The sequence below is a fragment of the Macrobrachium nipponense genome, chromosome 19, assembly GCF_015104395.2.
Source record: "Macrobrachium nipponense isolate FS-2020 chromosome 19, ASM1510439v2, whole genome shotgun sequence".
Classification (NCBI taxonomy): domain Eukaryota; kingdom Metazoa; phylum Arthropoda; class Malacostraca; order Decapoda; family Palaemonidae; genus Macrobrachium; species Macrobrachium nipponense.
In genome coordinates this window covers 1,065,395-1,092,428 of record NC_061088.1, presented here as the reverse complement: position 1 = coordinate 1,092,428, position 27,034 = coordinate 1,065,395, and the positions used below count along the sequence as shown (strand labels likewise).

Here is a 27,034-nt window from a genome sequence, read left to right as displayed (position 1 = left end):
TTAGAGTAATGTAAATCGGAAAATATTTTTAAAAACCAAGATGTTTGCACATTCGTAATATTTACACACAAAGCAAACAATTTATCAACTTACAGAATAAGTATTGAATATTTTATATAAAGCAAATACCTAGAAAACGTGAAAATATCTAAACTTTGACTCAATAGTTGTTAAGATGTGCAAAGTAAAAGGTTTGCTAGGTTACAATGTAAAGAATTAAGTAAAAGTATCCAGTAAAAGTATGTATAGAAATATAATTATTTCTAATTCCCCGTAATATATAATATAGAATTGAAATTTAAAACGGAAAAACGATATAAACTTCGACACAATTGTTGTGTAGACGTGCAAGATGTACGAAGAGCAATGTTTGTTAGCTTACAATTTAAAAAAGTATTCTAGTTATATATATTTCCAGTAAAAGTATATATAAGAATATACCGACTTCTAATTCCTTGTAATATATTATTCATAATATAAAATAGAAATTTAAAACAGGAGAAACGACGTTACAATAATTGTGTAGATGTTTATGAGCTTACAATATAAAAAAAATTAAGTATTCTAGTAATATTCACATTCAGTAAAAGTATCATATAATAATATAACGACTTTTAATTATTTGTAATATATTATTTATAAGAAAATCGCAATTTAAAACGAAGGGAGACAAGGTCTAAGTGTTAATCCCACATCAGTGTCGTGTTTTCCGTCGGAGGGCAAACTCAAGTAAATTCGCTCATTGTGGTTCCCTTGACGAATTTCGGCCGACTACTGACCCTCGGCGTGACGATTTGGACAGTGTGAGTGAAAAACGAGCCTCTTTCGTCCCATTCTCACATTAATATGCATTACAGAACCGTTATTCTTTATGGCAGGTGGGAGGACCAGATCGGTTAAATGAGCCGTAGGCCTAACGGTTTGTCTAGGCCTAGACTGACTCGCACGAAGATTTATACCTACTTTTTTAATATTTAATGGTTTTATATTTTTATTTTATTATATATTTTGGCGATTAATGACGCTCTCTAAGGCATAGACATACTAGGCCTGTGTCGTTATTTCTTAAGGGTTACCTACCTATACTAGGGTTTATAGGTACTAGCTAGGTAGGCCTAGACTCCCTCGCATGAAGATTTAGCCTATACTACTTTTGACTTTTTTTAATATTTAATGGTTTTATATTTCGCATTTATTTGATTTTATATTTATTTTATATATATTTGCCATTAATAACACTCTAAGGCATAGGCCCAGGCTTGTGTCGTTCTTCAGGGTCTAGGCTAGACCTAGGAGGTAGATAGTACTACTAGGCCTAGGTCTTGGTCTAGGGTATAACATAGACTTAATGTCCTAAGGCCTAAACTAGCTCTCTTTGTAAATTTAATTGCTGAATTGTCAGATAGGCCTATAGGCTATAGCTATGTCTTAGAATTTATGCAAATTGCATGGGATAAGGATCATCCCCTGTTAGGCCTAAGTGGAGTAGGCTTATGTTAAACAGGCTGAATGTCTTTAGGCCTAAGTCAGCCGTTGCTTTTTATATCGGTAATTCTAGAGGTTAATCTAAGTAATGGAGACACTATGGGTATTTAGTAGTAGCGAGAAATTGCAGTTTCCTATAATTTGGTTGCTTAGGTATTAGAACAATTTAATATTAGTTTTAGGGGCCGGCTGTAATTAACTTAGAATTTACCTTTGAACTCTATCTTACGGTAATGGGGACCCGATGGGAATGCGGGGTTTTGGATGGGGTAAATCGCTTGTGAGAATTAGCTATTCCTTACAACTCTATCCTACAGAAATGGGGACCCGATGGGATTGTAGGGAAATGAAGGGTCTAGACTTGGCCTAAGTATAGATCTAGGCCCAGGATTATTAGACTCGAAGTCAGCTGTTGCCTCGCTTTCCTACAATGCTGTATCCTGAACTAACCAGACCTTCCTTTCCTAACCTGATTTAGGGTGCCTGTGGAGCTTTCTTTTTAGCCTTTTTAAAAATTTCCTATGCTATGATAGCTTGTAAGCTAAACAGTAAGATTGACCAACAATATAGACAGTAAAATACACTTAAATGAGGGGATAATTGAAAGTTGAGAGCATAAACACCTTTGCCTATAGTTCTCGTTCAAACCCACAGTTAATCATGTAAATGATAGTTAGAGGAAAGTGCTGAGGAGTGAGGAACAAAGAACTTCGACACTGTCAGTAATAAGTGGGAGGTTAAAGAAAGAAGGAAATCCTTAACATAATTCATAGTAATATACCATTACAGGAAATACATTCCCCGCACCGGATGGTTTCACTGGCACCTTGATATATTGATTACCCCAAGTTAATAATGCACAATCGTAATGGTACGCATAATTTTTTATTTTTTTTAATTTTTTCAATATGTAGAAGGAAAAAAATCAAATGCTTGCTCTTCTCTGTAACCATAAGGCTGTGAATAAGGGTGAGAACTTCTCTAATACAGGATCACCAAACCAAACCAACGAAACACTTGTACATGAAAATAAAGAGAACGTTTCAGGGGCAGAGTACAAATTAACAAATAACTCCCTTCGATGATATTGGTCTACCACTTTAAGAAGTTGGGCCATTGTTGAGGGGAGGGGGTAAACAAAAATGAGTGACATATACTTGGGTGCATTCTGATGTACCGTAATTTCAGGACAAAAATTCTTCTTCAGGAAAGATTCTTTATAAAATTGGTGTTCCTTTAGTTTTTCCAGTTGGTTGGGTGTTTGTGCTGTTCATGCATCATTATATGGGTTCATTAGGTCTCTGTCCATGCCAGTATGGTATCCATTTACATGGATATTCTGTGATTTTATTGAAATGATTATTCATAATTAAATTATTTCAGTAGTATATAACTGAGATCCTTTTCCCCACACCAGTAAAATTATATCTTGATGAATGTTTTGTAATCACTACTTTGTATTGAAATAAATCAGTTTTGAGGTGACACTTACCCTCCATCATTTGCTTTATCTGTGACTACTAGTTAAAATTGAAATAGTTGTTAACGAACGAAGGCTCCCAATAATTACTCCCCTACCCTTTGTAGGAGGGGGTGGGGCATGGCAAGACAACGAGCGATTGGTTGTTCATACTTCTCTTGTTGATGAACTATACTGGTTGTGTAAACAAGGGCTCTGAACTTTAATTTGATTTCTGTGATTAACAAATTGGATCATCTTGACTGTGGTTTGCTTTTTCAAAATGGACTCTTCTCAATCTTCCTTAAATTTGGCAAGGTAAGCAGTAACAAGACCAGATTGGTTTCATTGAAGTACAATACATACACATGAATTATGCGTTGATCATCTTTGGGTAACTTGTGATTCAGATAACTGTTGTGATCATTGCAGGGAATAGTCTTTGCACGAGATAGAGAGGGTGGTAAAGTATCCTATTAAAAGAGAGAAGGATAGGCTTAGAAAGCAAGTAAAGAAAACAACAGCTAGTCTTGAATCATTAGTCTTTTTGAGAAGTAATTTCTGATCAAGGGATAGATTGGTCAATTGGTTCTTCTTCTCTAGTAGATTCACATCCTTCCTCACCCATTAAGTTAACTTAGGGTACAGTGGTCCCCCCATATTCACGGGAATGTGTACCAAACCCCCTTGCGAATAGTTAGAACCCGCGAATAGTAGTTGGAACCCCTATAAAAAAAAGCTTAAAACCTCCTATTTTGTTAGTTAAAACTCGAGAAAAACCCACTAAAAATGTTCATACCTGGTTTTTTTAATAGTTTTATCACAAAAAGTGCCTTTTATGATGATGAAATTGATAAAAAAAACCAGGAATTTGTGGATATTTCTCATAGGAAAATACAGTGAATAGGCGGATTTTCCACGAATAATTGGGGAAATGTTCCAGAGAGAAATCTGCGAATGCGTGAGTCCGCGAATCTGGAGAACGCGAATACGGAGGGTCCATTGTAATTGATTCTGTAAAATCTAGGATTGATTTTTTATGTATCAAGTTTGAATCTTTTGCATTTAGTATATCAGCAGAGACAGTGTCCCCACGTTCAATTGGCAACTGCGTGGACGTAGCCTTGCCTGTCCTATTGGCTTCACCTGCCAACAGGCCCGGTAGTCTTGGTGCTCCAAAACAAGGACTAACATCCCAGGATGTTCATGAACTGTGTCCTCTGTCTCCTGCCTTTGCATCTCAGTCCTCGTAGACAAATTAGAACTTGCTCACCTAAAGTCATTCATGGTAGGCTGTAAAGGTCTAGGCTTTCATTTTTGAATTTGTTGTCCCAAGGTTATTATAGCGATTTGTCCGAGCCAGGTAACCAATCACGTTCCATAGTGAATGATGTCGTTGCGCTTGCAGCCACCTCAAGGCATCCCGAGTCCTTTATTAGGTATTCAGGTACAAGTAAGTGTTCATGCTGAGCCTACCTTTCTGTTGACGCTAGTCTTAGTTTTGATTTCATGAAGGCTGCAGGTATGTACATCCACTTCCAAGGCTTTTGCAGCTCTTATGGGCCGTCTTTCTGAACCAAAGACTAAGCATAATGTAGGCTGTGAGAAGCATCATTGAGTCTGCACTCCATATCAGAGAGTCTACAGGTAGAGGCGGTGAGTCCGTAAGAGACAGTACCCCATAGACTTTTTTGGGGCCACAGTGAGTGTCAGTGATGTGCGAATCTTGTGTAGTAAGAGGAGTGAGGAGTTAAGTGTGTGCAAATGGGTTCATAGTGGCATTAAGAGGACTGGTTACGCCTCTCTGTTGGAAGGTAAGTAGTATGTACTATATGCCAGAGTGGATTACGAGAATTTTAGCGTCAGGTCTTACAAGATCATCTGTTTAAGAGGCTTCTTTGGTTGTCTCAGATAAGGAAAACTTGTTTAGACTCGGTTCTTCCTCTCAACGTTCTCCTTCTCCACCTTTGCCCTCAAATAAGGAAGAGGGGCCAATGAAATTGCCATTCTACGTTGCACATCATCAACCATTGGCCATGGTTTGGGTCAAGTTCCACCTCCTAAGATAGTGGACCTCACATGATGAAGATTTTCATCCGACAATTTTGCCACGGGATCATATCAGGTAAGCAGTAATGAGTATTTTCATACAATCAACTTACCTGTCAGATATATACATAGCTAAGACTCCGTCGTCCCCGACAAGAAATTCAAATTTGTTTCCGATACGTAATACAAACCATCGGTCCTTTAACAATAGGAAGTAGCTAGCGGCAGCTGGAACGGTCGTAAGCTTCGAACAAGGGGAGAACGGTAGTTAACTGCTTGTCCGACAGTCGCGCGCCGCGCGACTGGGAGGTAAACAAATCACTTTTGCTTTCGGCCGCGGGTGTGAAGGACGTGTTTTCGTCATCGCTCTCTGCCCGCTTCATCGTCGTATGCTTTTGTTTATATTGTGTTTTCTACTAATGGTTTTGTTTTGACTTGAAAATGAAACTGTAAGTACACTGTTTTCATTTTCATTACTTAATTATGAACCAACATGGAGTTATCGCCGTAGATGCGGCGATTTCCTCTCTTTTCATGAATTGAACCCTTGAATTATGTCTCGGTGCCGAGGTGGGCGGGCGCGCTCGCGCCGAGTCATGTATTTGGGCGAAAGTGTGTAATTGAAAAATGTAAGTACTCTTTTCATTATATTTTTGCCCTGTGCGTTCGTTACCACCGAGTGTGATTGCGCTCGGCACGAGCCTTTTAATTTTGTATAATAGAATGCAATGAAAGTGGATTCGCAATTGCAATATTCTTTTTCATTTTCATTTATTTATTTGCATGAAATTTTATTTGGATCAATTTTCGTTCTTACCCGGCCCTGGGAATTGATCCTTTAAACGATTTTTTTATGTGAAAATGAAATCGCAAGTGCAGTATTCTGTTTCATTTTCATATATATTTTATGATAGCATCATATTATTGGATCAAGTTTCCGTTCTTACCCGGGAATTGATCTTTTCTCCTTTAAGTTCTATGAAGTTGAATCGCAAGGGCAGTATTCTGTTTCATTTTCATATTACTTTTCACTGCTGTGCGAAGGTCTGCCAGGAAGTCGTCGGAAAGCTCTCCCGCGACTCCCTTGGTATCCGATTCTTCGTCTTCCTTCCTGCCCCCCGCTCAGCTTCTTCATTGTATTTTGTATTTGGGGTCTTCCTTGCGTTCGGGGTGGGGCATGTCTTCCCCCCGTGCGTGAGGGAACCCCTCTTACTAATCTATCTATGTTACCGCAGGTGCTACATCCGTGGGAGACGACCTTGGATGTAGATGTAGATCCTCACGAGGTTTGTACTCGTCGTCGGGGGCGAGAGTGCTCCCGCAACGAGCCCTGTGTAACGTGTATGCATTGGTCCGAGGCGCAGTGGGTGCTGTACGAGGGCAGGAAGAGACTTAGGCCGCCCAAGAAGTCATCGGAAAGTCCAGTGACTCCTTTGGTAACGGACACTTCGTCCTCTTTCCTGCCCCCCTGCGGGGGGGGTAGCGGAGTCCTTCTCCTCTCTCGATCCGTCGAGTGTGGAGGAGGGCGCCCGCTGCCCGGACGTCCAGTTGTACTCGGGGTCTTCCGTCCGCTCTGGTGGGGTTTCTCTCCCCCCAGGCGAGGAAGCCCCTCTAACTAACCCGACTGTTGCTTCCGCAGGTGTGCCATCAGCGAAGGACGACCTGGGACAGGTGTGGGAGTCGCTGGGACTGCAGGGAGTGCCGAGCATACAGGGGTTGATTCAGCGGTTGGCGGGGTCGGCAGTGGTCACTCATGGTACGGTAACCACTACAACAACCACAATCTCGACACCAGCATATGAGATGCCACCGCACCTGGTGTACACACCACATGTCATGTCGGTAACACCCACGGCTGCAATCCAGAACCAATTCCTGCCGTGCCAAAGAGGACGGTGCCACCGCCACCTGGGTTCTTTGTATTGCCGACCCCGGACTTCCGCTGCCCATAGATAGTACCCCCCTGGACCTGCCGCCAGTGCCGAGGATGACGGTAGCTGCCGACAGGACGCCTGGCTCTCCTGTGGTACCTGCCGTGCCTGCCGTACCTGTTGCTGTCCCAGCCGCTCATTCCCTTTCAGATCAGGTGCCGGCTGCTCATTCACTTTCAGATGTTCCTGCCGTTCCTGCTGTTCCTGGACCTGTTCCTGCTGTTGGTGGTGCTGTCACAGTCTCAGGTCTTTCCGGACAGGTGCAGTCGGGCCCTGTTGCTTCGGCAACTGCCCCGGCTCCCTCCTGGATGGAAGACCTGACGTCTGTCCTGCGGAGCCTGGCGAAGAAGAAGAGGAAGAAGGTGTCGTCGTCGTCTTCTTCGTCGTCTGCTGCCTCTCCTTCCCCTTCGACTTCTAAGGCCAAACAGCCGAAGAAGAAGAAGGTTGCCTCCTCCCCCCCTAAGAAGACTCCTTCGGGATCTTCTAAGGGCCCGGCTCGCTCAGGCGAGCTGGGGAGCTCTTCTGCTGGTCCTCCTGTTCCTTCGGGAACGGGGCCCGTCGCTTCTTCTGCAAAGAAGTCGACGGGGACCAGAGGTGCACCAGCCTCGGCTGGTGCGTCCTCACCTGGTGCTAGCGGTTCTGCCGCTAAACCAGGTTCCGTAACTCGGCCGCTTTCTCTCGTTCGCGAGAGCACCGAGTGGACGCTCTTCCAAAGAAGACCGTCCAGCCAAAGTTTTGACGCCCGAGCTCGCTCGCCGTCAAGACAGCGGCGCGGAGCAGAAGACTGGCGAGAGTCGTGCACACGACTCTCGCCAGGCCAGTGGACGCTCTCGCAGCGATCAACTGGCTGCTCGGGCTGACGTGACGGTCGCTGACCAGCCACGGGTTGAGGCGAGGAAGGAGTCCCCGCGGCCGCCGGTACAGCTCAGACGCGCCGAGAGGACGCTGGCCGGTCTCGACGCGACAGAGAGCCTAGCAGGTCACCCGTCCGCCGCTCCCGATGGGACCGGGCGGAGACGGTGACCAGCGGCAGCTCGCCTGACGCTAGAGATCGTCTCGACGTTCTCAACCGAGCCAATCGCCACCCCAGGCGAGCGGCAAGGCTAGGCCTGCTGCTCGACTGTCACCGCGGGTTGACGATCAGCAGCAGCCCTCCACGCACGCTGGTCCTGCCAGCGAGCGAGGGGGGAGCGTCAGGTCTGCCTCTCCCGTACCTTCAACCTCCTCGGGCTATACCGGGAGGAGCGAGGTACCGAGGAGCGATCACGAGAGGTGCGCCGCTCGTGACCCAGCTATGACGCCGTATGGACCAGGCACGGTTCCAGGACCGACCAGGACATACGCGCAAGTAGATGGAGGCGACCGTCAGGGGTCTGCCGCTGTTCCTCCTTCTGAAGGAGGAGTATCTCGGGATCTGTTCTTGTTGGAGGGACTGGACGGTCCTACTCCGCAAGACACGGTTACTCCCGAGATACAGAGGAATTTGCAGAAGTCATTAAGCTGATTCGTCAGCATAATGACCTTGCGGAAGGATTGCCGCTCCCACCACCAGCAGGGCCCACGTCTCCGCTCGAGTCGTTTTGGGGCCCGAGAGGGAACCCAAACCGACGGTGGGTCTGCCGCGATCGGAACTTGCCGATTCTGTCTCGAACCAGAGTCTCTCGTCTCCGGACAAGAAGGCTCTCTCAGTTCTGGCCGGTCGATCAAGCTACTTCCACCTCCTCTACTGCGACAGCGGCGTTTCTATGTGTCTTCGGACGCATTTGAATACTCCTTCGGTCCTCCTGAGAGGTTTCGACCTCGACGAGGACTGGAATGAGTCGAGGACGGTATCGGCTCTCTCCTGTCAGGTGTCGATCAGCCCCACCCAGACGACGTTCACAGTGGCGGCAGACCCTTACCTACAGTGAGAGTTCGTAACCCTCCGCGGGAAAACGTTTTCTCCTGACGATACGTTTTCCCAGACTCTGAGAGGCCATCGCCGCAAGGCGATGGCTGTTCCTACTCTTCTCCAACTGCTAGTTCCACTGGGAAGGCGAGCGAGTATCCAATTCCTCCCCCATTCCCTCTCTCCTTACGGTTACGAGGGAAAGGGGAGGGATCCTACAGAGACTTCTCTGTAGGATCCCACGTTCGGGACTGCGCTACCAGGGGGGACCTTCGGTCCTACCTGACGTAAGCCCCCCCGCCCCGGTCGTTGAGGAGGAATCCTGCTCCATTTTCGATTTCTACGGGAATCGAGAGGACCACCAGCCGATATCGTTTGACGAATTCGGTGGGGGTTTCGCAGACTGCTTAGAATTCTACGGAATTTCTAACGCATTCAGTGTTCGAGTTTTACGATCTCCAAAAAAAACACTTTACCGCGAGGGGGGGGGGGGGGGGGGACGGCGGACCACGGTCCAAAGTGAGCGAGACGAGAATCCCCGATATACACGATAATCGGGAACCTCGCCTATGCTCGAATTCCTGGAATTTCTAGCATTGGGAAGAAGACTGCTGCTGAAGAAACTATCTCACAGTAGGCGACCAACCTGGACTAGAGAAGATCGGACGGGAATATCCAGTTTGGCTTGAACTATCGTCTTAGTATTCTGTTCACCATTGAAGCTTTCCTTCGAGGAAGACTTCTCCTTCACTCTCTTTGATAGAGATCGAAGGTGGTCGATCTCCAATCCTTATTTTGTTTTTCTTGAAGGAAAGAATTTAGATGGAGATCGTTGTTCAGAATCCTACAAATATACTACGTATATTAACCTCGCGACATGATTCTACTAAGCAGTTGAATGGTCCGAGGGGTAGGCGCATATCCTAGTTAAACTACGGATTGCGACTTATAAGAGAAGTATTCTAATTGAACTGCAACTCGGGGTTGCCTGCAACCTCCCAGGAGTTTTCAGTTTCAATTTTATATACTTATGGTTTTGTCACGACAACACCATTTCAACTGTTATATTTACCGAAATTCGTTTCGCCTAAATATAATTGCTCGAGCATATCTTTTATGCTCGGTAGTTCTAGCCGAACGCATTCCTTCGTGGAATAATGGATTACCTGGCAACTCAGGATGACGAGTCAGCGAGAGCTCAGGCTCAACTACTGCGTATTGAACTGCCTGATAGCAGCTCAGTATCAGCCGGGCCTCCGATATGCACGGTCATGTATGTCTCTCTCTGCCCTGCTTTGATTGACTACCGAACCGTATCTCTGCCCAACAATCATGGACTTAGGTCTCTGATTAACGGGGATTCTCGCAATAATGAAGGACCCATCTACTGCTGTGACGCTAGATTCCATCGCCTTCGACATTGCGAGAATTTTCAGCAGAGATATCTCTTGGACTCTTTCATCTTTCTGTTTACCGCACGGTAACAGAAGTCTGTACAAGTCTCCCGCTGCATCGCACTGCGATAATGCGAATGATTTTGCAGACATCTGAGTTTGTCTTCAAAATATCTCTTATTCGTAGGTGTACAATTGTTCATTGTTCAACCGAATTACGAGATTTGTTAGAAGACATCGCCTACTCTCCGACCTGACAGCTCTACTCCCAAATGTTCAGCCCATGAGAAGCAGTTCTTCAGGCGGCTTTCCCCTGTGTTTTCATTACTGAAGAACGTCCCCCCCCCCCCGCTTTTTCATTGGCAACTACGACTTCTCACCGGACAGCAATGAAATAGCGGTTAGCGTTTTCAGTCATTTGTAAGCACAGGTTATGAATCTTGAGAATCCTTCTCTCGATTCATCTGTGAAGACGTAGGTTGCATTCAATATCTACCTTCGTCTTCAACGGTACATAGTGTTGTTTCTCCTTAGCTGAGATTCAACAACCATGAGATGTTTTACCTCAGGGGAGGGACATGGTCTCTAGAAGGCAATTGACTTTCGCCTGTTGGGCACATGCCTTAAGAGAATCATCACCTCGCTGTCCGGCATTGGTGACAAACAAATACATTATTTGTTTGGTCTCTCGGCATAACCCTTTAAAGGCGAAGGTCACGTGACTTACTCGGATGCTTTGACAACTTGCCTCCTACCGAACGCAGTCAGTCGGCAGCTGTCAGAGCGGCCGAGTCAGTTACGAACTACGCTGTTGACTTAGTTCGGTTGTTACAGAGCAATCATTACTTCGTTTTAATAGCTTGTCACAGTACCCATATCATTGACACCCACCATGGAGTGTCGGTGTCCTATCCACTACCGAGAACTTCGCTGCATGGGGATAGGAGGATGCGAGAGACTTCGTGGCAAACGGACAGACCAGTATGGGTACTGGACATCACCGAAGTAGAGAAGAGGGATAGGTCATGCGACTATTTCCTTCTTTTCCTCTGAGGAACTGCATGACTTCTCCTGCGAAGTCAAGCATCCAGGGGATGGGGATCCGTGACGCTCGATTTATTTCGTACCGAACTTCGTAGCGAAGACTCAGAACCCTTCGGTCCCTGACGATTGGTTCGAGTCGTTCACAATCCCCTCCCTAATGGACTTCACCGCCTTCGATGCGAAGGAGATGCTGCCTTGTCCGCAAGAACTTCTCCGTGGCGCAGGGTACTGAAGGCAGGGGTCTGGTCAACCAGACCACATGCCCTTCCTTCTACCTTCGGGATATTGCCCACAGGTCCTTGGATCTTTTTCCTTGGGACCCGTGGTGGCTGCTCAACACGTTGTGTAGCGAACCCAGACCCTCGCAGGCTGAACAGCATCGAGTCCTGGTGTGACCATAAGAATGGATGAGTGAATGAGTGTGACTGGCTCCTCTTCCCATCTTTTTCTTCCCCTCTACCTGTGGTTAGAGGGGAGGACAACGGTCGTCACCCTGCTGGATAAGGACAAGATGCAGGTGAGCTACTCAACAGAGCCCCATCCTATCCCTTTCACTAGGGATAGGAGCGTATATCCACCACTTCCTCCAACAAGGGGGAGGAAGTGGATGCCAGCTTGAGACAACCCATACTTTATGTTGCCTCTTGCAAACAGGAACAAGTTCTTGCTTGCTGGTACGAAGAGAGACGCTTGCCTCTCTCTTAGTACTCGGCCCAGAGGTCTGACCATTGATCCTGCGGTGCACACCCCGATCAATCGGACAGAGGCTTGGATCCCTCCCTCGCTCTTACGACCAGGGAGGCATTCCAGGGATGGACGAACACCAGTCTGTTCATCAAAAGACTCAGATTCCTCCCACCAAGAAGTGAGTCTTCCTATTGTTAAAGGACCGATGGTTTGTATTACGTATCGGAACAAATGACAATTTGTCGAAAATTGCATTTTTCCTAACTATACAAACCTGAGGTCCTTCACATATAGTCCCTCCTCATGCCACCCCTCACTCTGCGTATTTTGCATGGGCCAAAAGCAAAAGTGATTTGTTTACCTCGGCGCGCGACTGTCGGACAAGCAGTTAACTACCGTTCTCCCCTTGTTCGAAGCTTACGACCGTTCCAGCTGCCGCTAGCTACTTCCTATTGTTAAAGGACCTCAGGTTTGTATAGTTAGGAAAAATGCAATTTTCGACAAATTGTCATTTCGCGCCACTCGCTACAGGTAGGTCAGGTGATCTACCGGCCTGCCCTGGGCGGCAGGACTAGGAACCATCCCCGTTTTCTATCATATTTTCTCTGTTGCCGGTGGTATCAACATTGTTGCTATTACCTCCTGACTTAGATTCTTATTTCATCCTTTGATCATCGTTTATCAGCTTTTTGGTGACGTATCTGGATCGTGTTTTTGGCATTCGCTACTGTGGACTGTTTTTGGAATTGCTTTTTGGATTTTTCTCAGTATGTCTGATTCAAATGTGAGTGTGAGAATGTGTGTGAATGTAGGCTGCAGGGTGAGGATACCGAAAGCTTCGGTTGATCCTCACACTGTATGTCGTAAATGTAGGGGGTTTCAGTGTTCTGCTACTAATACTTGTCATGAATGCGAGGGATTAAATGCAGAAGAGTGGAAGACTTTAACTTCTTATTTGAAGAAGTTAGAGAGGGATAGGGTTAGACGTCTGAAAGGTGTGAGTTCAAGGCCTATTAGAGCTTTTATTGATACTTTTTCTAATCCTAATGATTTAGATTCTCCCTATGTGTCTAATTCACAAAGTGTACTTTCGGAATCGGCCTCGGAAATCGCCGATCTGAAAGCTACTATTCGAGACATGAAGTCCAAAATGGCGGACTTACAAGGTAAGGCTAGTGAAAGTGAGCATTACAGTGAAGTGAGTTCTCCCAGTGTTGTGGAGGGGGCGTTTGATCGTCCCTGCGACGCTCCCAGGCCTAGACCTCTTCCAAGCTCCCATGCCCAGAGGAGAAGGAAAGTCGAAAGCCTTAAGGAGGTCGTGGGGAATCCCCAACGGTCAGACGTCCCTTCAGCAAGCTCTGTTTCGTGGCAGGCTGCTCAAGGGCGCTTTAGAAAAAGCGTCCTTCGTGAGTGTTTCTCATCCTCTCCCTCTCCCTCACCTAAACAGGGTGGAAGGAGTCGGATTTATCGAGGCCTCTGAAACGGCATTTGAAAGAACCCGAAATTGGTTCGAGCCCAGAGACGTTTTTCCCCCTCCAGATGACGCTCCCTCTTCTATTAAGAAGGCGAAGGTGGCGTCAGCGTCACCCGACGAGGACGCAGAAGAACCCTTTCCTACTTCTCCCCCGATTGATGACGAAAGGCGTCATGCAGTTGACGTGGGAGAAGCTTCAAGGAAGATTATCATGGCAGTACAAGAACAACTGGCCTCTTTGGTGGGAGTGTTAGCGCCTCGTAGGAAGGACGTTGCGCTTCCAATCAAGAAGTCTCGTCCTCTCTCCCCTGCTAAGCGAGAGGCGTCATGCAAACGTGAAGCTTCTAAACATATCGCAGAAGCTTCGGGTTCGAGAGCGAGATCGGGAGCTTACGGAAGACACGTAACGCCAGAGAGACGTGAGACGTCTTTTAGGCATGAAGTGTCTTTGAAAGCTGATTGTAGACGCGAGGCTCCAACCAAGATTTGGGCGGCCCCAGTTAGGACGCCTTTTGAGAGCGGAGCGTCTTCCAGGTGCGTGGCGTCATCCGGATGTCAGCAGCCACGTAAGCGGGAGGCGTCAGCCAGGACGCTTGGTGGACGAGAAGCGTCATCCAAGCGGGAAGCGTCATCCATTTATGGAGAGAAGCCTGAGCTTTTGGCGCCTTCCAGGGCTATTAAAGCGGGGAAGAGGAAGGAATATCATTCCCTTAGCCCCTCTCCTATTAGGAGTTTGTCTCCTCCAGAGGAAGGACGTAAGGAGTTGGGAGCGGAGACTCAATTAGATCCCGAGTTAGAAGTAGACTCGGAGGAAGAATATCAAGGAAGAGAAGGACTGTCGAACTATAAAGTTTTGACTGCCTTGCTTCTAGAGGAGTATGGAGACGACTTGACTCCTGCCGCTCCTCCTTCTCCGCGCTCTCTTTTGTTTTTTACGGGAAGTGCTAAGACGAAGAAGTCCTTCGTCTTTTCTCAGAATGAAGCCCGCCATTTCAATGAAAGAGGGGCTCTTCAGTCCTTAGACTCTTGGATGAAGTCTAAGAAGGAGTTAGTCAGAACGGTCTTCTGCATGCCTCCAGCGAGACTAGCTGGTAAAAGAGGCATTTGGTATCAGACGGGAGAGAATATGGGTATTGCTCTTCCGTCTACGTCAGAAGCGGACTTTTCGACCTTAGTTGACGCTTCACGTAGACAAGGTCTGAACTCGGCACGTATTACTTGGGGCATTTCAGAACTGGACCATCTCCTCAAGGGACTCTTTCATGTATTGGAAGTTTTCAACTTCTTAGATTGGTCCCTTGGGGTGATGTCCAAGAAAGCCCATGATTCTGAAGGAATCGAACCAGAAGTCCTTTTGTGCATATTGTCTTGTATAGACAAAGCGGTTCAGGATGGCTCGTTTGAGATCTCCTCTTTGTTTGGAGCAGGTCTTCTAAAAAGAGGACGGTATATAGTGCCTTTTTAACCAAGGCAGTCTCCCACGCTCAGAGGGCAGCGCTGCTGTATTCGCCTTTGTCTGACTTTTTGTTCCCTTCTCAGTTGGTGAAGGACATTTCTCGTTCATTAACTGAGAAGGCGACTCAGGACCTTCTGACGCAGTCAGCAAGGAAGAAGAAGCCTGCTTCTACACCTGACAAGAAAAGGACCGAGTACATCGGTTCAGCCCTTTCGAGGTGGCCCTACCTCCAGACCTCCCGCAAGAAGGAAGGCTCCTGAGAAGAGAGGTAGGTCTGCCTTTCGTCCCTTTAAAAAGGGAAAGTGATGCTTCTCTCCTCCAAGCACCAGTAGGTGCCAGGCTCCTGGGATTTGTGGAGGCCTGGACACTTATAAACGCAGACGCGTCATCGTTGTCTGTAATAAGGAAGGGATATCGTATCCCTTTCCTGAACACTCCTCCCCTAACGTTACCACGGGAACTAACAGCCAAGTACAAGGATCCTGTGCTGAGGGATACTCTTCGATCGATGGTGGAACAAATGTGGGACAAGAGAGCGATAGAACTAGTACTGGATCAAAACTCCCCGGGGTTTTACAATCGCCTTTTTCTGGTTGCGAAGGCCTCGGGAGGCTGGAGACCAGTACTAGACGTCAGCTCTCTGAACAAATTTGTTCGGAAGGAGAAGTTCTCGATGGAGACTTCTGCCTCAGTCCTTGCGTCATTGCGACAAGGAGATTGGATGGTGTCTCTAGATCTCCAGGACGCCTATTTTCACGTCCCGATCCACCCTTCATCGAAGAAGTACCTCCGTTTCATGACGGGGGGAAGGATCTTTCAGTTCAGAGCCTTGTGTTTCGGCCTGTCCACAGCTCCTCAGGTCTTCACAAGCCTGATGAAAAATGTGGCGAGGTTTCTTCACCTCAAAGGAGTAAATATCTCTCTGTATCTGGACGACTGGCTCATCAGGGCCAGATCAGAGAGACAGTGCTTGGAGGACCTGACGTTAACTTTAGATCTGATCAAAGCGTTGGGATTGCTCGTGAACCTCGAGAAGTCGCAGCTGACCCCCAGACAGAACTTAGTCTATCTGGGGATTCAGATGGATTCTCGGGGTTTTCGAGTATTTCCTTCGCAAGAGAGAATCGCAAAAGGTTTGCAGATAGTCTCTCTCTTCTTAAGGAAGGAACAGACGTCGGCGAGGGAATGGTTGAGCCTTCTAGGGACCCTTTCCTCGCTCGAACAGTTCTTCCCGCTAGGAAGACTTCATTTACGTCCGCTTCAATTCTTCCTCAAGAAGTCTTGGAGTTGGAAAACTGGACAACTTTCGGACGCCTTTCCCATTCCAGTGGAGATAAGACCGCACCTGGAATGTTGGTTGCCCCCTCTGAAAGAGAACAAAGGAATCTCTCTAAGAACCCAGAACCCAGACCTAGTGTTGTACTCCGACGCGTCGGAGAAAGGTTGGGGAGCAACATTAGGCTCGAAGGAGGTGTCAGGCACCTGGGAACCAGCGCAGGTGTCTTGGCACATAAACTGCAAAGAGCTCTTCGCCGTACATCTGGCTTTGAAGAGTCTAGAACCTCTGGTGTCGAACAAAGTAGTGCAAGTAAACGTGGACAACACCACGGCACTTGCCTACATTCGAAAACAAGGAGGGACTCACTCCTCGTTCCTTTACGAGCTGACGAGAGACCTTTTGCTTTGGACGTCTCACAGGAACATCTCCCTTCTGACAAGGTTCGTTCAGGGAGTAAAGAATGTGAGGGCGGACAGACTCAGCAGGAGGAACCAGGTCCTTCATACAGAGTGGACCCTACACGAGGAGGTGTGTCAAGATCTCTGGTCGCTGTGGGGACACCTCATGTGGATCTCTTCGCCACATTTATCTCCAAAAGGCTGGCAGTCTTTTGCTCGGTCGTGGAAGACCCAAGAGCTCTTATGGTAGACGCCTTCCTGCTAGATTGGTCTCGCGTAGACGTCTATGCTTTTCCTCCATTCAAAATCCTGGGACTAGTACTGAAAAAGTTTGTGGCGTCAAAGGAGACGAGGATGACATTGATAGCCCCCTTTTGGCCGGCCCAAGATTGGTTCACGGAGGTGGTAGAGTGGATCGTAGACTTTCCCAGATCCCTACCAAGAAGGATGGATCTTCTCAGACAGCCACACACTTCAAGAGGTATCATCAAAACCTCCCCGCTCTCGCTCTGACTGCCTTTCGACTATCGAAAGACTCGTCAGAGCGAGAGGGTTTTCTCGCGAAGTTGCAAGCGCGATCGCGAGAGCACGCAGAACCTCCACTACGAAAGTATATCAGTCGAAGTGGGAGGTTTTTAGAAGGTGGTGTAGAACTAAGAAGTTGTCCTCCTCCACTACCTCTATAGCGGAGATTGCTGATTTCCTTCTATTCCTGAGAGAGCAATCTCATCTAGCTGTATCCACAATAAAGGGATACAGAAGTATGCTCTCGGCAGTCTTCAGGAATAGAGGATTAGATCTGGCAGATAATAAAGATCTCCACGATCTCATAAGGTCCTTTGAGACTTCAAAGTCGAAGGAACCGGTCCCTCCGAACTGGAACCTAGACGTGGTTCTCAAGTTTCTTTCATCTGAAAGATTCGAACCTCCTCATCTGGCTTCGTTTCGAGACATCACCAGAAAATGCCTATTCCTATTATCTTTAGCTACGGCAAAGAGAGTTAGTGAATTACATGCTCTGCAGGATAAAGTAGGTTTCAAGGGAGACTCAGCTATTTGCTCGTTTAAGACCCTGTTTTTAGCTAAGAATGAGAATCCCTCGAATCCCTGGCCTAAGTCATTCGAAGTCAAAGGCATATCGAGTCTCGTAGGAAGAGAAGCAGAAAGATCTCTATGCCCTGTAAGAGCTCTAAAGTTCTACATTCAGAGAAAGCATCAGATGGGAGGCTCTAGACAAGGTCTTTGGTGCGCGGTAAAAGACCCCACAAGACTGATGTCCAAGAATGCTCTGGCATTCTTTGTGAGGAACGTCATTACAGACGCGCATAAGGTCTGTTCTGACGAAGAGTTGCGACTGTTGAAAGTGAAAGCTCATGAAGTGAGAGCAGTAGCGACGTCTCTCTCGTTTCATAAGAATATGTCGCTTAAAAACATCATAGATACGACATTTTGGAGATGCAACTCAGTATTTGCATCTCATTACTTGAAAGATGTTCGTGTGACATATGAGAAGTGTTTTTCTCTGGGTCCTTTCGTATCGGCGGATACGTTTCTGGGTACGGGAGCCGACACCAATCCTTAAAAGTACTATATACTTTTCTTCTTTTTGGATATGGTCTGGAGTCTCTTCGAACAATGGAGGACTTGGTTTAGCACGGGCGGCCGTCTATGTTGTTCAGTAAGAGAGTCTTGTCATATCTAATTAGATGAGTATAATTTTTTTTTTTTTAGAAAATCATGTATGTGTGCGTAGTGGTTTTTGAGTTACGGTTGTTGTGAAGAGTTCGGGGATAACTCGGAACAATCCTTAGTTCTAACATATGGTTAGGATCAGGTGGTCGGGATTGGTTGTGTGCTCCTTCATAAGGTGTATTGTCATATAAGTGGATCAGCACCCATTGACAAAGTCCTTTCAGGCTCTGCCGAGTAAGCGGATAAGACCCCATCGGCAGACCCACAAGAACTCTTGGCCATAGATCATATATCTCGCTAAAGTTTCTTGAGGTGATGCAGACTACTGGGCAAACACCCACGAAGTCTACCACCTATCAGGTAGGAACCAAGGTTTTATTTATACCTACAACATATGTTGTTTACCTGTCTATTCCATATAGTAGCTGTCTCTTACCCTCCACCGAAGGGTGCCAATCAGCTATGTATATATCTGACAGGTAAGTTGATTGTATGAAAATGATATTGTTATGTTACAATAAAGTTTCATACATACTTACCTGGCAGATATATACATAGCTAAGACTCCGTCGTCCCCGACAGAAATTCAAATTTCGCGCCACTCGCTACAGGTAGGTCAGGTGATCTACCGGCCTGCCGCCCAGGGCAGGACTAGGAACCATCCCCGTTTTCTATCATATTTTCTCTCTTCCACCTGTCTCCTGCGGGGAGGCTGGGTGGGCCTTTAATTGTATATATCTGCCAGGTAAGTATGTATGAAACTTTATTGTAACATAACAATATCATATTTACAATGATATCTGGTATTTTGGTTATAGGGAATCTTTTGCCTGCCTCTATCACAGTGTTGGAGTCAGCAAATGATGGAGTGTAAGTTTCACCTCAAAAATATTGATTTTTATGATAAAATAAATTTTTTAGGCACTTACCCTCCATCATTGAAGACCTGCCCTCCTCCCCTCTTAAGAGATTAAGAGAAGTATGAACAACCAAACACTTGCTGTCTTCCCCACCTCCCTACAAAGAGTGGGGGAGTAACTATTGGGCACTTTTGTTTGTTAACAGTTGTTTCAATTTTAACACTTGTCGAACCCGTGCCAAGTAGTCGCAGATAAAGCAAGTGATGGAGGGTACGAACCTAAGAAATTTATTTTATCATAAAAATAGTTATGAAAATTTTTATATTTTATCTCTTAGAAGACTCAGTGTTTGTGTTTACATGAATTTCCTGAAGGAAAGTATTGTAAGTAAATTTCAGTATTTGGTATGACTGTCTTATAATATTGTTGTAAATCATCTCAAAGTATTTTTTCTTTGCAGGAAAAGTCTGTGAGCTACCCGTAGCAGGCTCACCAATGCCTCCCTTGAAGTCAGTTGAGCGTTTGGAGAAACTGTGTAGTTGGTCCATTGCCAATCATCTGTTTAGTGTATTCTCTTCATGGTATACAGCGGAAAATGGTTGTCATTTTGTAAATGACCTGACCTCCATTGAAAGTGATGAAGTGATCGAGCCGTTACAGAGAAGAGGTAGTCAGTTCATGGACTATGACTGTGAGGATTCAAGTGGCTGTGAGGAATACGAGGCTTGGTATCTCGACCACATGACACATGGTGACCTTGACAAATCATCCCCAAGTTTGTTGACCCCCATACCAAAGCGCTGTCTCTCGGTCAATGCAGTCACTCGTTGGCTGGCTAGAGAAGTTCGAGACTTTCTCCTATGTTCTTTAGCTCCAAGATTCCACGAGGACATATTAGCAACTGTGCTTAATGTCATTGCTAACAGGACCGAGATCCCGAGACCTAAAGATAAAACCCGCATTTTTGAGGAGGATTTGGAGTTTATCAGGAAATTAGGGTTCTTGCTGAGTATATCATTACAAAGCCTCCTCAACAAAGGGGTTACCACTTTGGATTTCTCTCATATCTCCCACCTGGTGAAGAAGTGGAAGTTAGTCTTGTGGGGTGATGCTGTTATTTGCTTGTGTGATGGAGGTGAAAACTTTGAAAATTCCTATTTTGATATTTTTGGATATGCAATAGACGCTTCGCTGACGGGACTGAAAACACTCAGACAGATCAAGTTACCCCATTTTGTTCATAACAGTTTTGTGAGGAAAATTGCGTATTTGTGTCCCAACCTTGAAGTCTTGATTCTGCGTTGCTCAGCCGACTGTGCCAATCCCGAGCATAATGTCCCAGTAGTTACGAACATAGACGTTCTTTATGGTGGATCGGTTGTTCTACCCAATGGGCAGCACCGTGTGATCCCAGGCTGTAAAGATTTAGTGACCTTAGCATTGCCAGAAGGCGTTGAAACATTGGACGTGACTAATGATGCCATTGAAATGTTAGCTTATATGCCAAATCTTGAACATCTTGTGGGGGCTCCAATGATTTATGTGACTGAGGAGTTCGAGGATATATTCGAAACTCTCCCCGGGCTACAGAAATTGACAAACTTCCATCATGGTGTTTACGATAAGAAAAACTGGCCATCTTTTGTGTATGAGGAAAGTCTTCAGGAACCCAACCCTGATTATTTGTCCAGGGTGTTCTCCCAAGTCACTGAAGTGGGCATCTATGCGCCAAGTGAGGTGACAGAAAATGTCCTGAAAAGTTTCTCGAAAGCAAAGAATATCACCATATTTACAGATGACTTTGAAGTGCACGGAAGGTACTTGAGGAATTTAACTACTCTGGACATCAACGTTGGCTACCAGGAGGAATGGTCGATACTCACGGCTCTCTCGGAGTCTTGCCCAAACTTGGAGCAGCTAACTCTGCGGTCATTCTCTTTGCAGATGAGTGGAGGTGTTGATCAGAAACCTCAGTTTCCCTTCATGCACACACTAAAATTTCATGGTCAGAATGTGTTACAAAGCGACGCTCTCTTTGCAGTCCTCTATGGATGTCCCCATCTCACGTCGTTGGTGCTCTCTATGATAACCGACGAGCACGGAGACACGCAGTTAACTGATAATATTTTGATTCAGGCAGTGCCGATGATGAGTAACTTGCAGAAATTTGTTTACAAGGTGCAAAGTGCTTTGAGGACAATGGATGGAATTCCCTCTTGCGTTACCATGAAGTCGTGCGATGCTCTACTAAGTGCCTGCCCACAGTTGACGTACCTCGGACAGTTGGAAACCTGGAAAGTGACAAAGGCCGAAATACAAATGCTGCAGGAAAAGGCGAGGAAAAATAACTGGGACCTCGAGATTGTATGATGAGTTCCGTGTTGGGGTTTCAATCCGTTTCAGAATTGTTGACTGTACGTTCGCAAAGGGTTTACAGTACGTATAGCATTGATGTGGTAAATGGTATATGGTACAATGGATGTAGTTAGTGACAATAAACTATATAGTATAGGTTTTATGGACAAAATATAACAATCTGTAAAGGACAGTACATTCGTATGACTTAAAGTGCATAGTGACTTTGCTGGAGAATGCAAAGGTGATTCATAGCTGTCTACAAGGGGACAATGTGTTCATTGTAATTTGTTTTTTGCCTTATTTGTTATTTCTTTTTCGCGAAAGAAATGTTTAGAATAGGATTGTGATATTTGTAAGGCTGTGTTAATATGGTAAGGAAGGGAGAAGAATGATTTTATTTTTTTTTACACCTAAAAAAAAACTGCTATATCTGAATCAGTCCTCCATTACAAGTGAGCCATAGTATACAGTATCTGAAACAATTTTTCTACTATATGTTACAAAGTATTATATGAAAATATTTAAAGAAATGAGAATTGTTTTTGCCCAAAATCTAGAAAAGAGAGACTTGGAGCTTTATTAAGCATCACAGTCGATATAAAAAGGTCTTTTAAGTGAATCTTAATGAGATGGACTTGAATGCATAGCACATTTCAAAGCCTTTATTTTCCTAAGAAAAATGGTTAGAATACAAATTAACATCAAGAAAGTACAAATTCACTAAAAAATATAATTAACAAAGAGTATTTTTAAGTATATTCAGTGAAACTAAGGTGCAGTATTGTCTCTATTCTAGCTTGTATTCTTAATTTTGTAAAATATTGAATGGAAAGTAAATTATTGGACAAAAAGACTGGAGACTCCAGACTTAAATGTAAACTTGTAATTGTATTAGTGTTGTGTTTGTCGTGGCATGCACTTAGAATGTTTGTTTCCAGACCCCTACAGTTAGGTTTTTAGTAGATGGAAATATCTTGTTCATATTATTTACATTCTTTTGTTTTGAGAGGACGTCTAGGGAGTATTTAATTTATTTTTCTGTTATAATCTGATTTTTATATGCTGGGAATTAAGATATTTATGGATACTCATTCCTCTTTTCCAAATACTACAGTATTGTAAACATGTCCACATATTGTTTGTATACCAGTGGCTTAAAGTCACCAGATCAGTCCAATTTATAGTGAGACTTACATATATTTGCAAATATTGGTTTTGTATAATAATTACCAAATAGGGTCCTTTTTTTTAAAATGAAAGAGGAAATTTCAGTTTCTGTTGGTCAACTGTTTACTTGGCTTATATTTAATTTAGAATAGTACTTAAAAACACTTAAAAAACAAAATCACAATGGAGGTAGACAAACATGGAGCTACCAGTTCTAGGGCTCATCAGGAGCTAGTAAGATCGCTTAGGCTAATTGCTATCTTTTTACATTGTCATGAAAATGTAAATTACTCTCTTAAGAGTTTTACAGTTCTCACCTAAACACACTACAGAAGAACTAAGGATAGCAGAGCATTTTGACCTTCCTAAGAAAACTAACCTAGAATAGAGGCAGTGCTCGAATTCCACTGAATATATTTTGTTTAAGATAATCTTTGTTTTTTTCATATCTGTTTGTTAGTGAATTGTATTTTTTTACATTTTGTATTTTAATGGTGCTGTTGTACTTTTGAGCATGTAAACTTAATAAAGTTTGAAAGTGACTCATAGGCAAGTCGGGTTGTTGCTTACATAAATGATGCTCAGATATTCAATGCCTCAAGTTCTCCTTAGCAAACATTAATACAGAAATATATAAGTCTTTATATTAATGTTTTCAGAAATATATTTTTGCAAAGTATTTTATCATAGTTTCAGATGCACTGTATAGAAAAATGAATAGAGTATTTAATTTAATTTAATAAGTTTATACTGTTGTCACTATACTTTGAAGATCATGAATAAGGCAAAGAGACCTTCAAAAGTGAGTTATTTATTTTGCTGTCATTGCATGGTTTAATTTCTTCCTGTTATTTTAAGCATTCAAAATGTTAGTTTCTGCCTTAGGTAATTCATTACAGTAATTGAAGGTTATGCCTTAATTTATGCTCAAGAAGGGATTGTTGCCCATGTATAGGACCCCACTGAATGAATTTGGACGAGTCTTGTCATAATGTTAGTGTCATTGTGATTGGCTGATATAGGCCAGCTATTTAACCCAAAATAGGGGACATTGTGGTCACTTTTGACAGGTAGCATTTTATAAAATTTTCGTTGAGTAAACTTGTTATAGTACAGTTTAATTTTACAGTTACAATGCATGTTCAGTTAAAAAGTGAATGTTTATTATTATTATTACTTTCAAGTGAACTGCATTTGTACTTTTATTATTTGTACTAGGGAACATTGTTTATGGAATGTAATTTCATTTAAAGGGATAACTCTGCTGTCTGTATCTATAGTTTTTATTCTCATAAATACAAACTATTTCTTTACAAATTCCATTTTCCATTTCAGTGCCATTCAAATTCTTGTAAGGTAGAGGTTTGTAAATGGTCTCCATTCTTAATATACAATGACAGCAAAAAGAGAGAGAGAGAGAGAGACTATTACCTTGTTTGTATAATGTTAAACTTCCTAATTATTAACATCACTCGATGATTCAAATTGTGTTATAGTCACGACAATCATTTTCCAGCATTGTGTTTTTCTCCAGTTCCTAGGCACTCAAGTCTTCTATGTTTTTGTGGTAACTTGGACATTTGTTTATCAGGATCACTGAATTCCATTTAACATTCATTGTCTGTACATTGTAGATTGTATATGACTTATGCATAAAGTTTTAACACAGATATTGTGGCCTTCCTTGGGCATTCTGGGCTGCCCTTCCTTGAGCATTTGGATTTTCAAGATACCATTGCAGTAGGTTTGGCTTCCCTTCAAGATTCTACATGTGAAGCTGTTGTGTCTGTTTTGACAGCTCCTGCTATTAACCCTTCAGGGATATCACCTTATCTGTGGATGTTTGAGAGGTTGCGATGACCCGTTCATGTCGGGGTTGAGGAAACATTCTGTGCTTTATCATCATCCTCTTCTTTCTCCTCTCTGAACTGTAGGAAGAAGGTTCAGCCATACTCTGCAAGGTTATACAACCATCCTCTCTATGTTGAGCATGGTGACGATCCCACAAGCAATTTGCAGGGGATGATGATTGTGGGAGGGATGGGTGCTTTGGCGCACAGGTCTGTCTCTGATCTCTGTTGCATGTGTCTGCTCATGCAAGAACATGACTGTGTGGTTTTGTTATTGCCTTCCTTTGATAGTAGAGCATCTGGTTGATTCAAGCCATGCATGCAATATCAGACTACTGAGTTGTTCACATGCAGTAAGACTGGTATTTTGTTTGCCTCAAGCTTTATGCTGCATGGGTCAGTAGAGTGGCAGTGTTCCTGTATGTTGCTTGGTTGGTATTTACTCCTGTGGCATGACAACAATTTTAAGTGACCATTTAAAGAAACTTTATCACCTTCTGAGCACAACTTCATTCCTGAGTTTCATCACTTGCATTCTTCTCAATCACCAAAGCAGAAGTGCAGCTGGGCTGCCATGTCCCTCTCTTCTTTGGTGGTACTCCCAGCTCTCGGTCACAGATAATGCCAGATCTGATGATTCCTTGCCTATCATAGAGCCTGTGCTTGTCAAACTAGAGAGGGCATTTTTTTTTTTTATGATCACTAGGCTCTTTCATGAGTTCAATAGTCTTAGGGAAGTATCCAGGGTAACCTCTCAATGCTTGGTTTCTTCTGTCCAATGCATTTTAGGTTTCACCCCCAGAGTGCACCATCCTGTTGGTTACCCAGGCCCACATTTGCATGGAGCATACCTCTAGGAAGTTGATTCTCTGATCTTTGGACCAGAGAATTTGCTTTCTCGGTTTCCAACACAAAGAACCACCTTAAGTTTGAGAGACGTGGGAAAGGAATTTTTTCTCCCTCTGTTGTGGTAGCATTACCTTCATTGCAAGCTATGCCATAGCAGAACTTTCAAGGCTAAACATGATGGCAAACTTTTCATATAAAATACTTTGGCTTTTTATCTTCCTCAAAATTTTCCATATTTAGACGTACGTAAAAATACTGGTTTTCAGATGATTAAGAGGTGCAATCACCTTGGTTGGTTTTTGACCACAAAAGCAGGCTATACATATGATAGAATAGCAAAGTAGTTTTGCAACAAAAACCCCCTTTTGTTGGTCTTTGGGTTCATTTTCCCTGCTTTTAGTGCTTCTCTCCCCTCTGGTCTTTGTATGTATTTTTATAGAAGGGGTATTGTGCCCTTGTAATGTTCCCTTTAATTTCACTTACACATTAATTTTGTTGTGATGCTGAATTTTTATTTTGTACATTACTGTTTGCATTTCTGATCGTAATTATTTTATCATTTGAGGCTTCATGTAAGAAAATGGCAAATTGTGTTACATCTTTTCATTGCTATTCTGATCATGAAGTTTTTCCCAGACTAATTTATTTTCATGTACATGCATTTAATGTCAATATTTTTGGTATGTACTTTGTAATCACCTGAGTGATTACAAAGTACATACCAAGTACAAGATAATGACCATATGAATACGAATATTTGTGTTAAGTACTGCATATTGCCAAAAATTAATCACTTGTGGTGAAAATTATTTTGTTACCTCTTGAGAAACACAAGTTTGTACAATCTGTAAATAAGATTTCATATCTTACAAAAAGGATCAATATACAGGCAGTTGGTAGTTATGTATTTAAAAGTACATTACTGTATGTTAAGGGAAATCTAAAAAGAAATTATAAAATAGCTTTATTTTATGAAAGTCGGGGATACAGAAGACAGTTGAGCTAATGCACAATATTTTTGAGTTCATTAGACATTAGGGAGAAAAATGATGCATGGAATTTAAAGGAAATGGCTTTTGATATTATAACAACTTTATATTTTGTGGTTAATATTAAGGTGTCAAACTTCAGTTTTGTGAGAAATTTATATAGCACAGATGTTGTATTAATGATGTACCTCAGATTAGTTTAATGTATCTATATTTCTATCTTGCATCCACTGAAAATTTAACCATGGAAATTATAGTTACAATCTTGATACAAAAAAAATATTCTTTAAAAATAAATACTTTTTATGAAAGCTATTATGGAAAAAAAAAAAATTATAATTTTTCATTATTATGAATAAAAGGTAAATTTAAAAGGCTCTTCTTTGATACAAATGGGTTGAATATAAATGTACATTTAATTCAAGTGAAATGAATGAAAATTATGTACTGTATCCCAGTCTAGATGCATTTTATCCCTTTCCCTGTAAATAAAGAAATACAATGCATGTAATAAAATGTAAAAATATCTACTAAAATAATTCTTTATCATCACTTTGCAGCACCCTGCAACGCGTAATTGACATCGTCCATGGAAATGTTTAGACGTAGCCGTAAGTTCAGATCTTGTCTGGAGTGTTCTGTTAACACAAGGCGGTAAGATGAGAGATGGTTCACAGTCCTCATCACAGCTGAACATGTCAGGGGCTCAATACCTGCAACAAAGA

At 43.6% G+C, this 27,034-nt stretch overlaps 2 protein-coding genes across 2 annotated transcripts in view; one reads left to right on the top strand and one right to left on the bottom strand.

Moving 5' to 3' along the window:
- The first annotated feature begins 688 nt into the window (after positions 1-688).
- On the top strand, positions 689-26,848 carry LOC135213451 (uncharacterized). Its single transcript, XM_064247407.1, has 2 exons — positions 689-803; positions 19,557-26,848. Exon 2 carries the CDS (start codon positions 19,592-19,594, stop codon positions 21,464-21,466), a length of 1,875 nt encoding a protein of 624 aa, XP_064103477.1. The 5' UTR covers positions 689-803; positions 19,557-19,591; the 3' UTR covers positions 21,467-26,848.
- LOC135213439 (cell division control protein 6 homolog) overlaps positions 26,401-27,034 on the bottom strand; it is a 32,864-nt gene continuing 32,230 nt past the window's right edge. The window contains exon 13 of the mRNA XM_064247400.1: positions 26,401-27,022. Within this exon, the coding sequence (XP_064103470.1) occupies positions 26,859-27,022 (164 nt within the window). The 3' untranslated portion in view covers positions 26,401-26,858. The remainder of the gene's footprint in view (positions 27,023-27,034) is intronic.

Coding starts and splice junctions, on each gene's coding strand:
- LOC135213451 (XM_064247407.1), top strand. CDS start 19,592: ATGCCTCCCTTGAAGTCAGTTGAGCGTTTGGAGAAACTGTGTAGTTGG.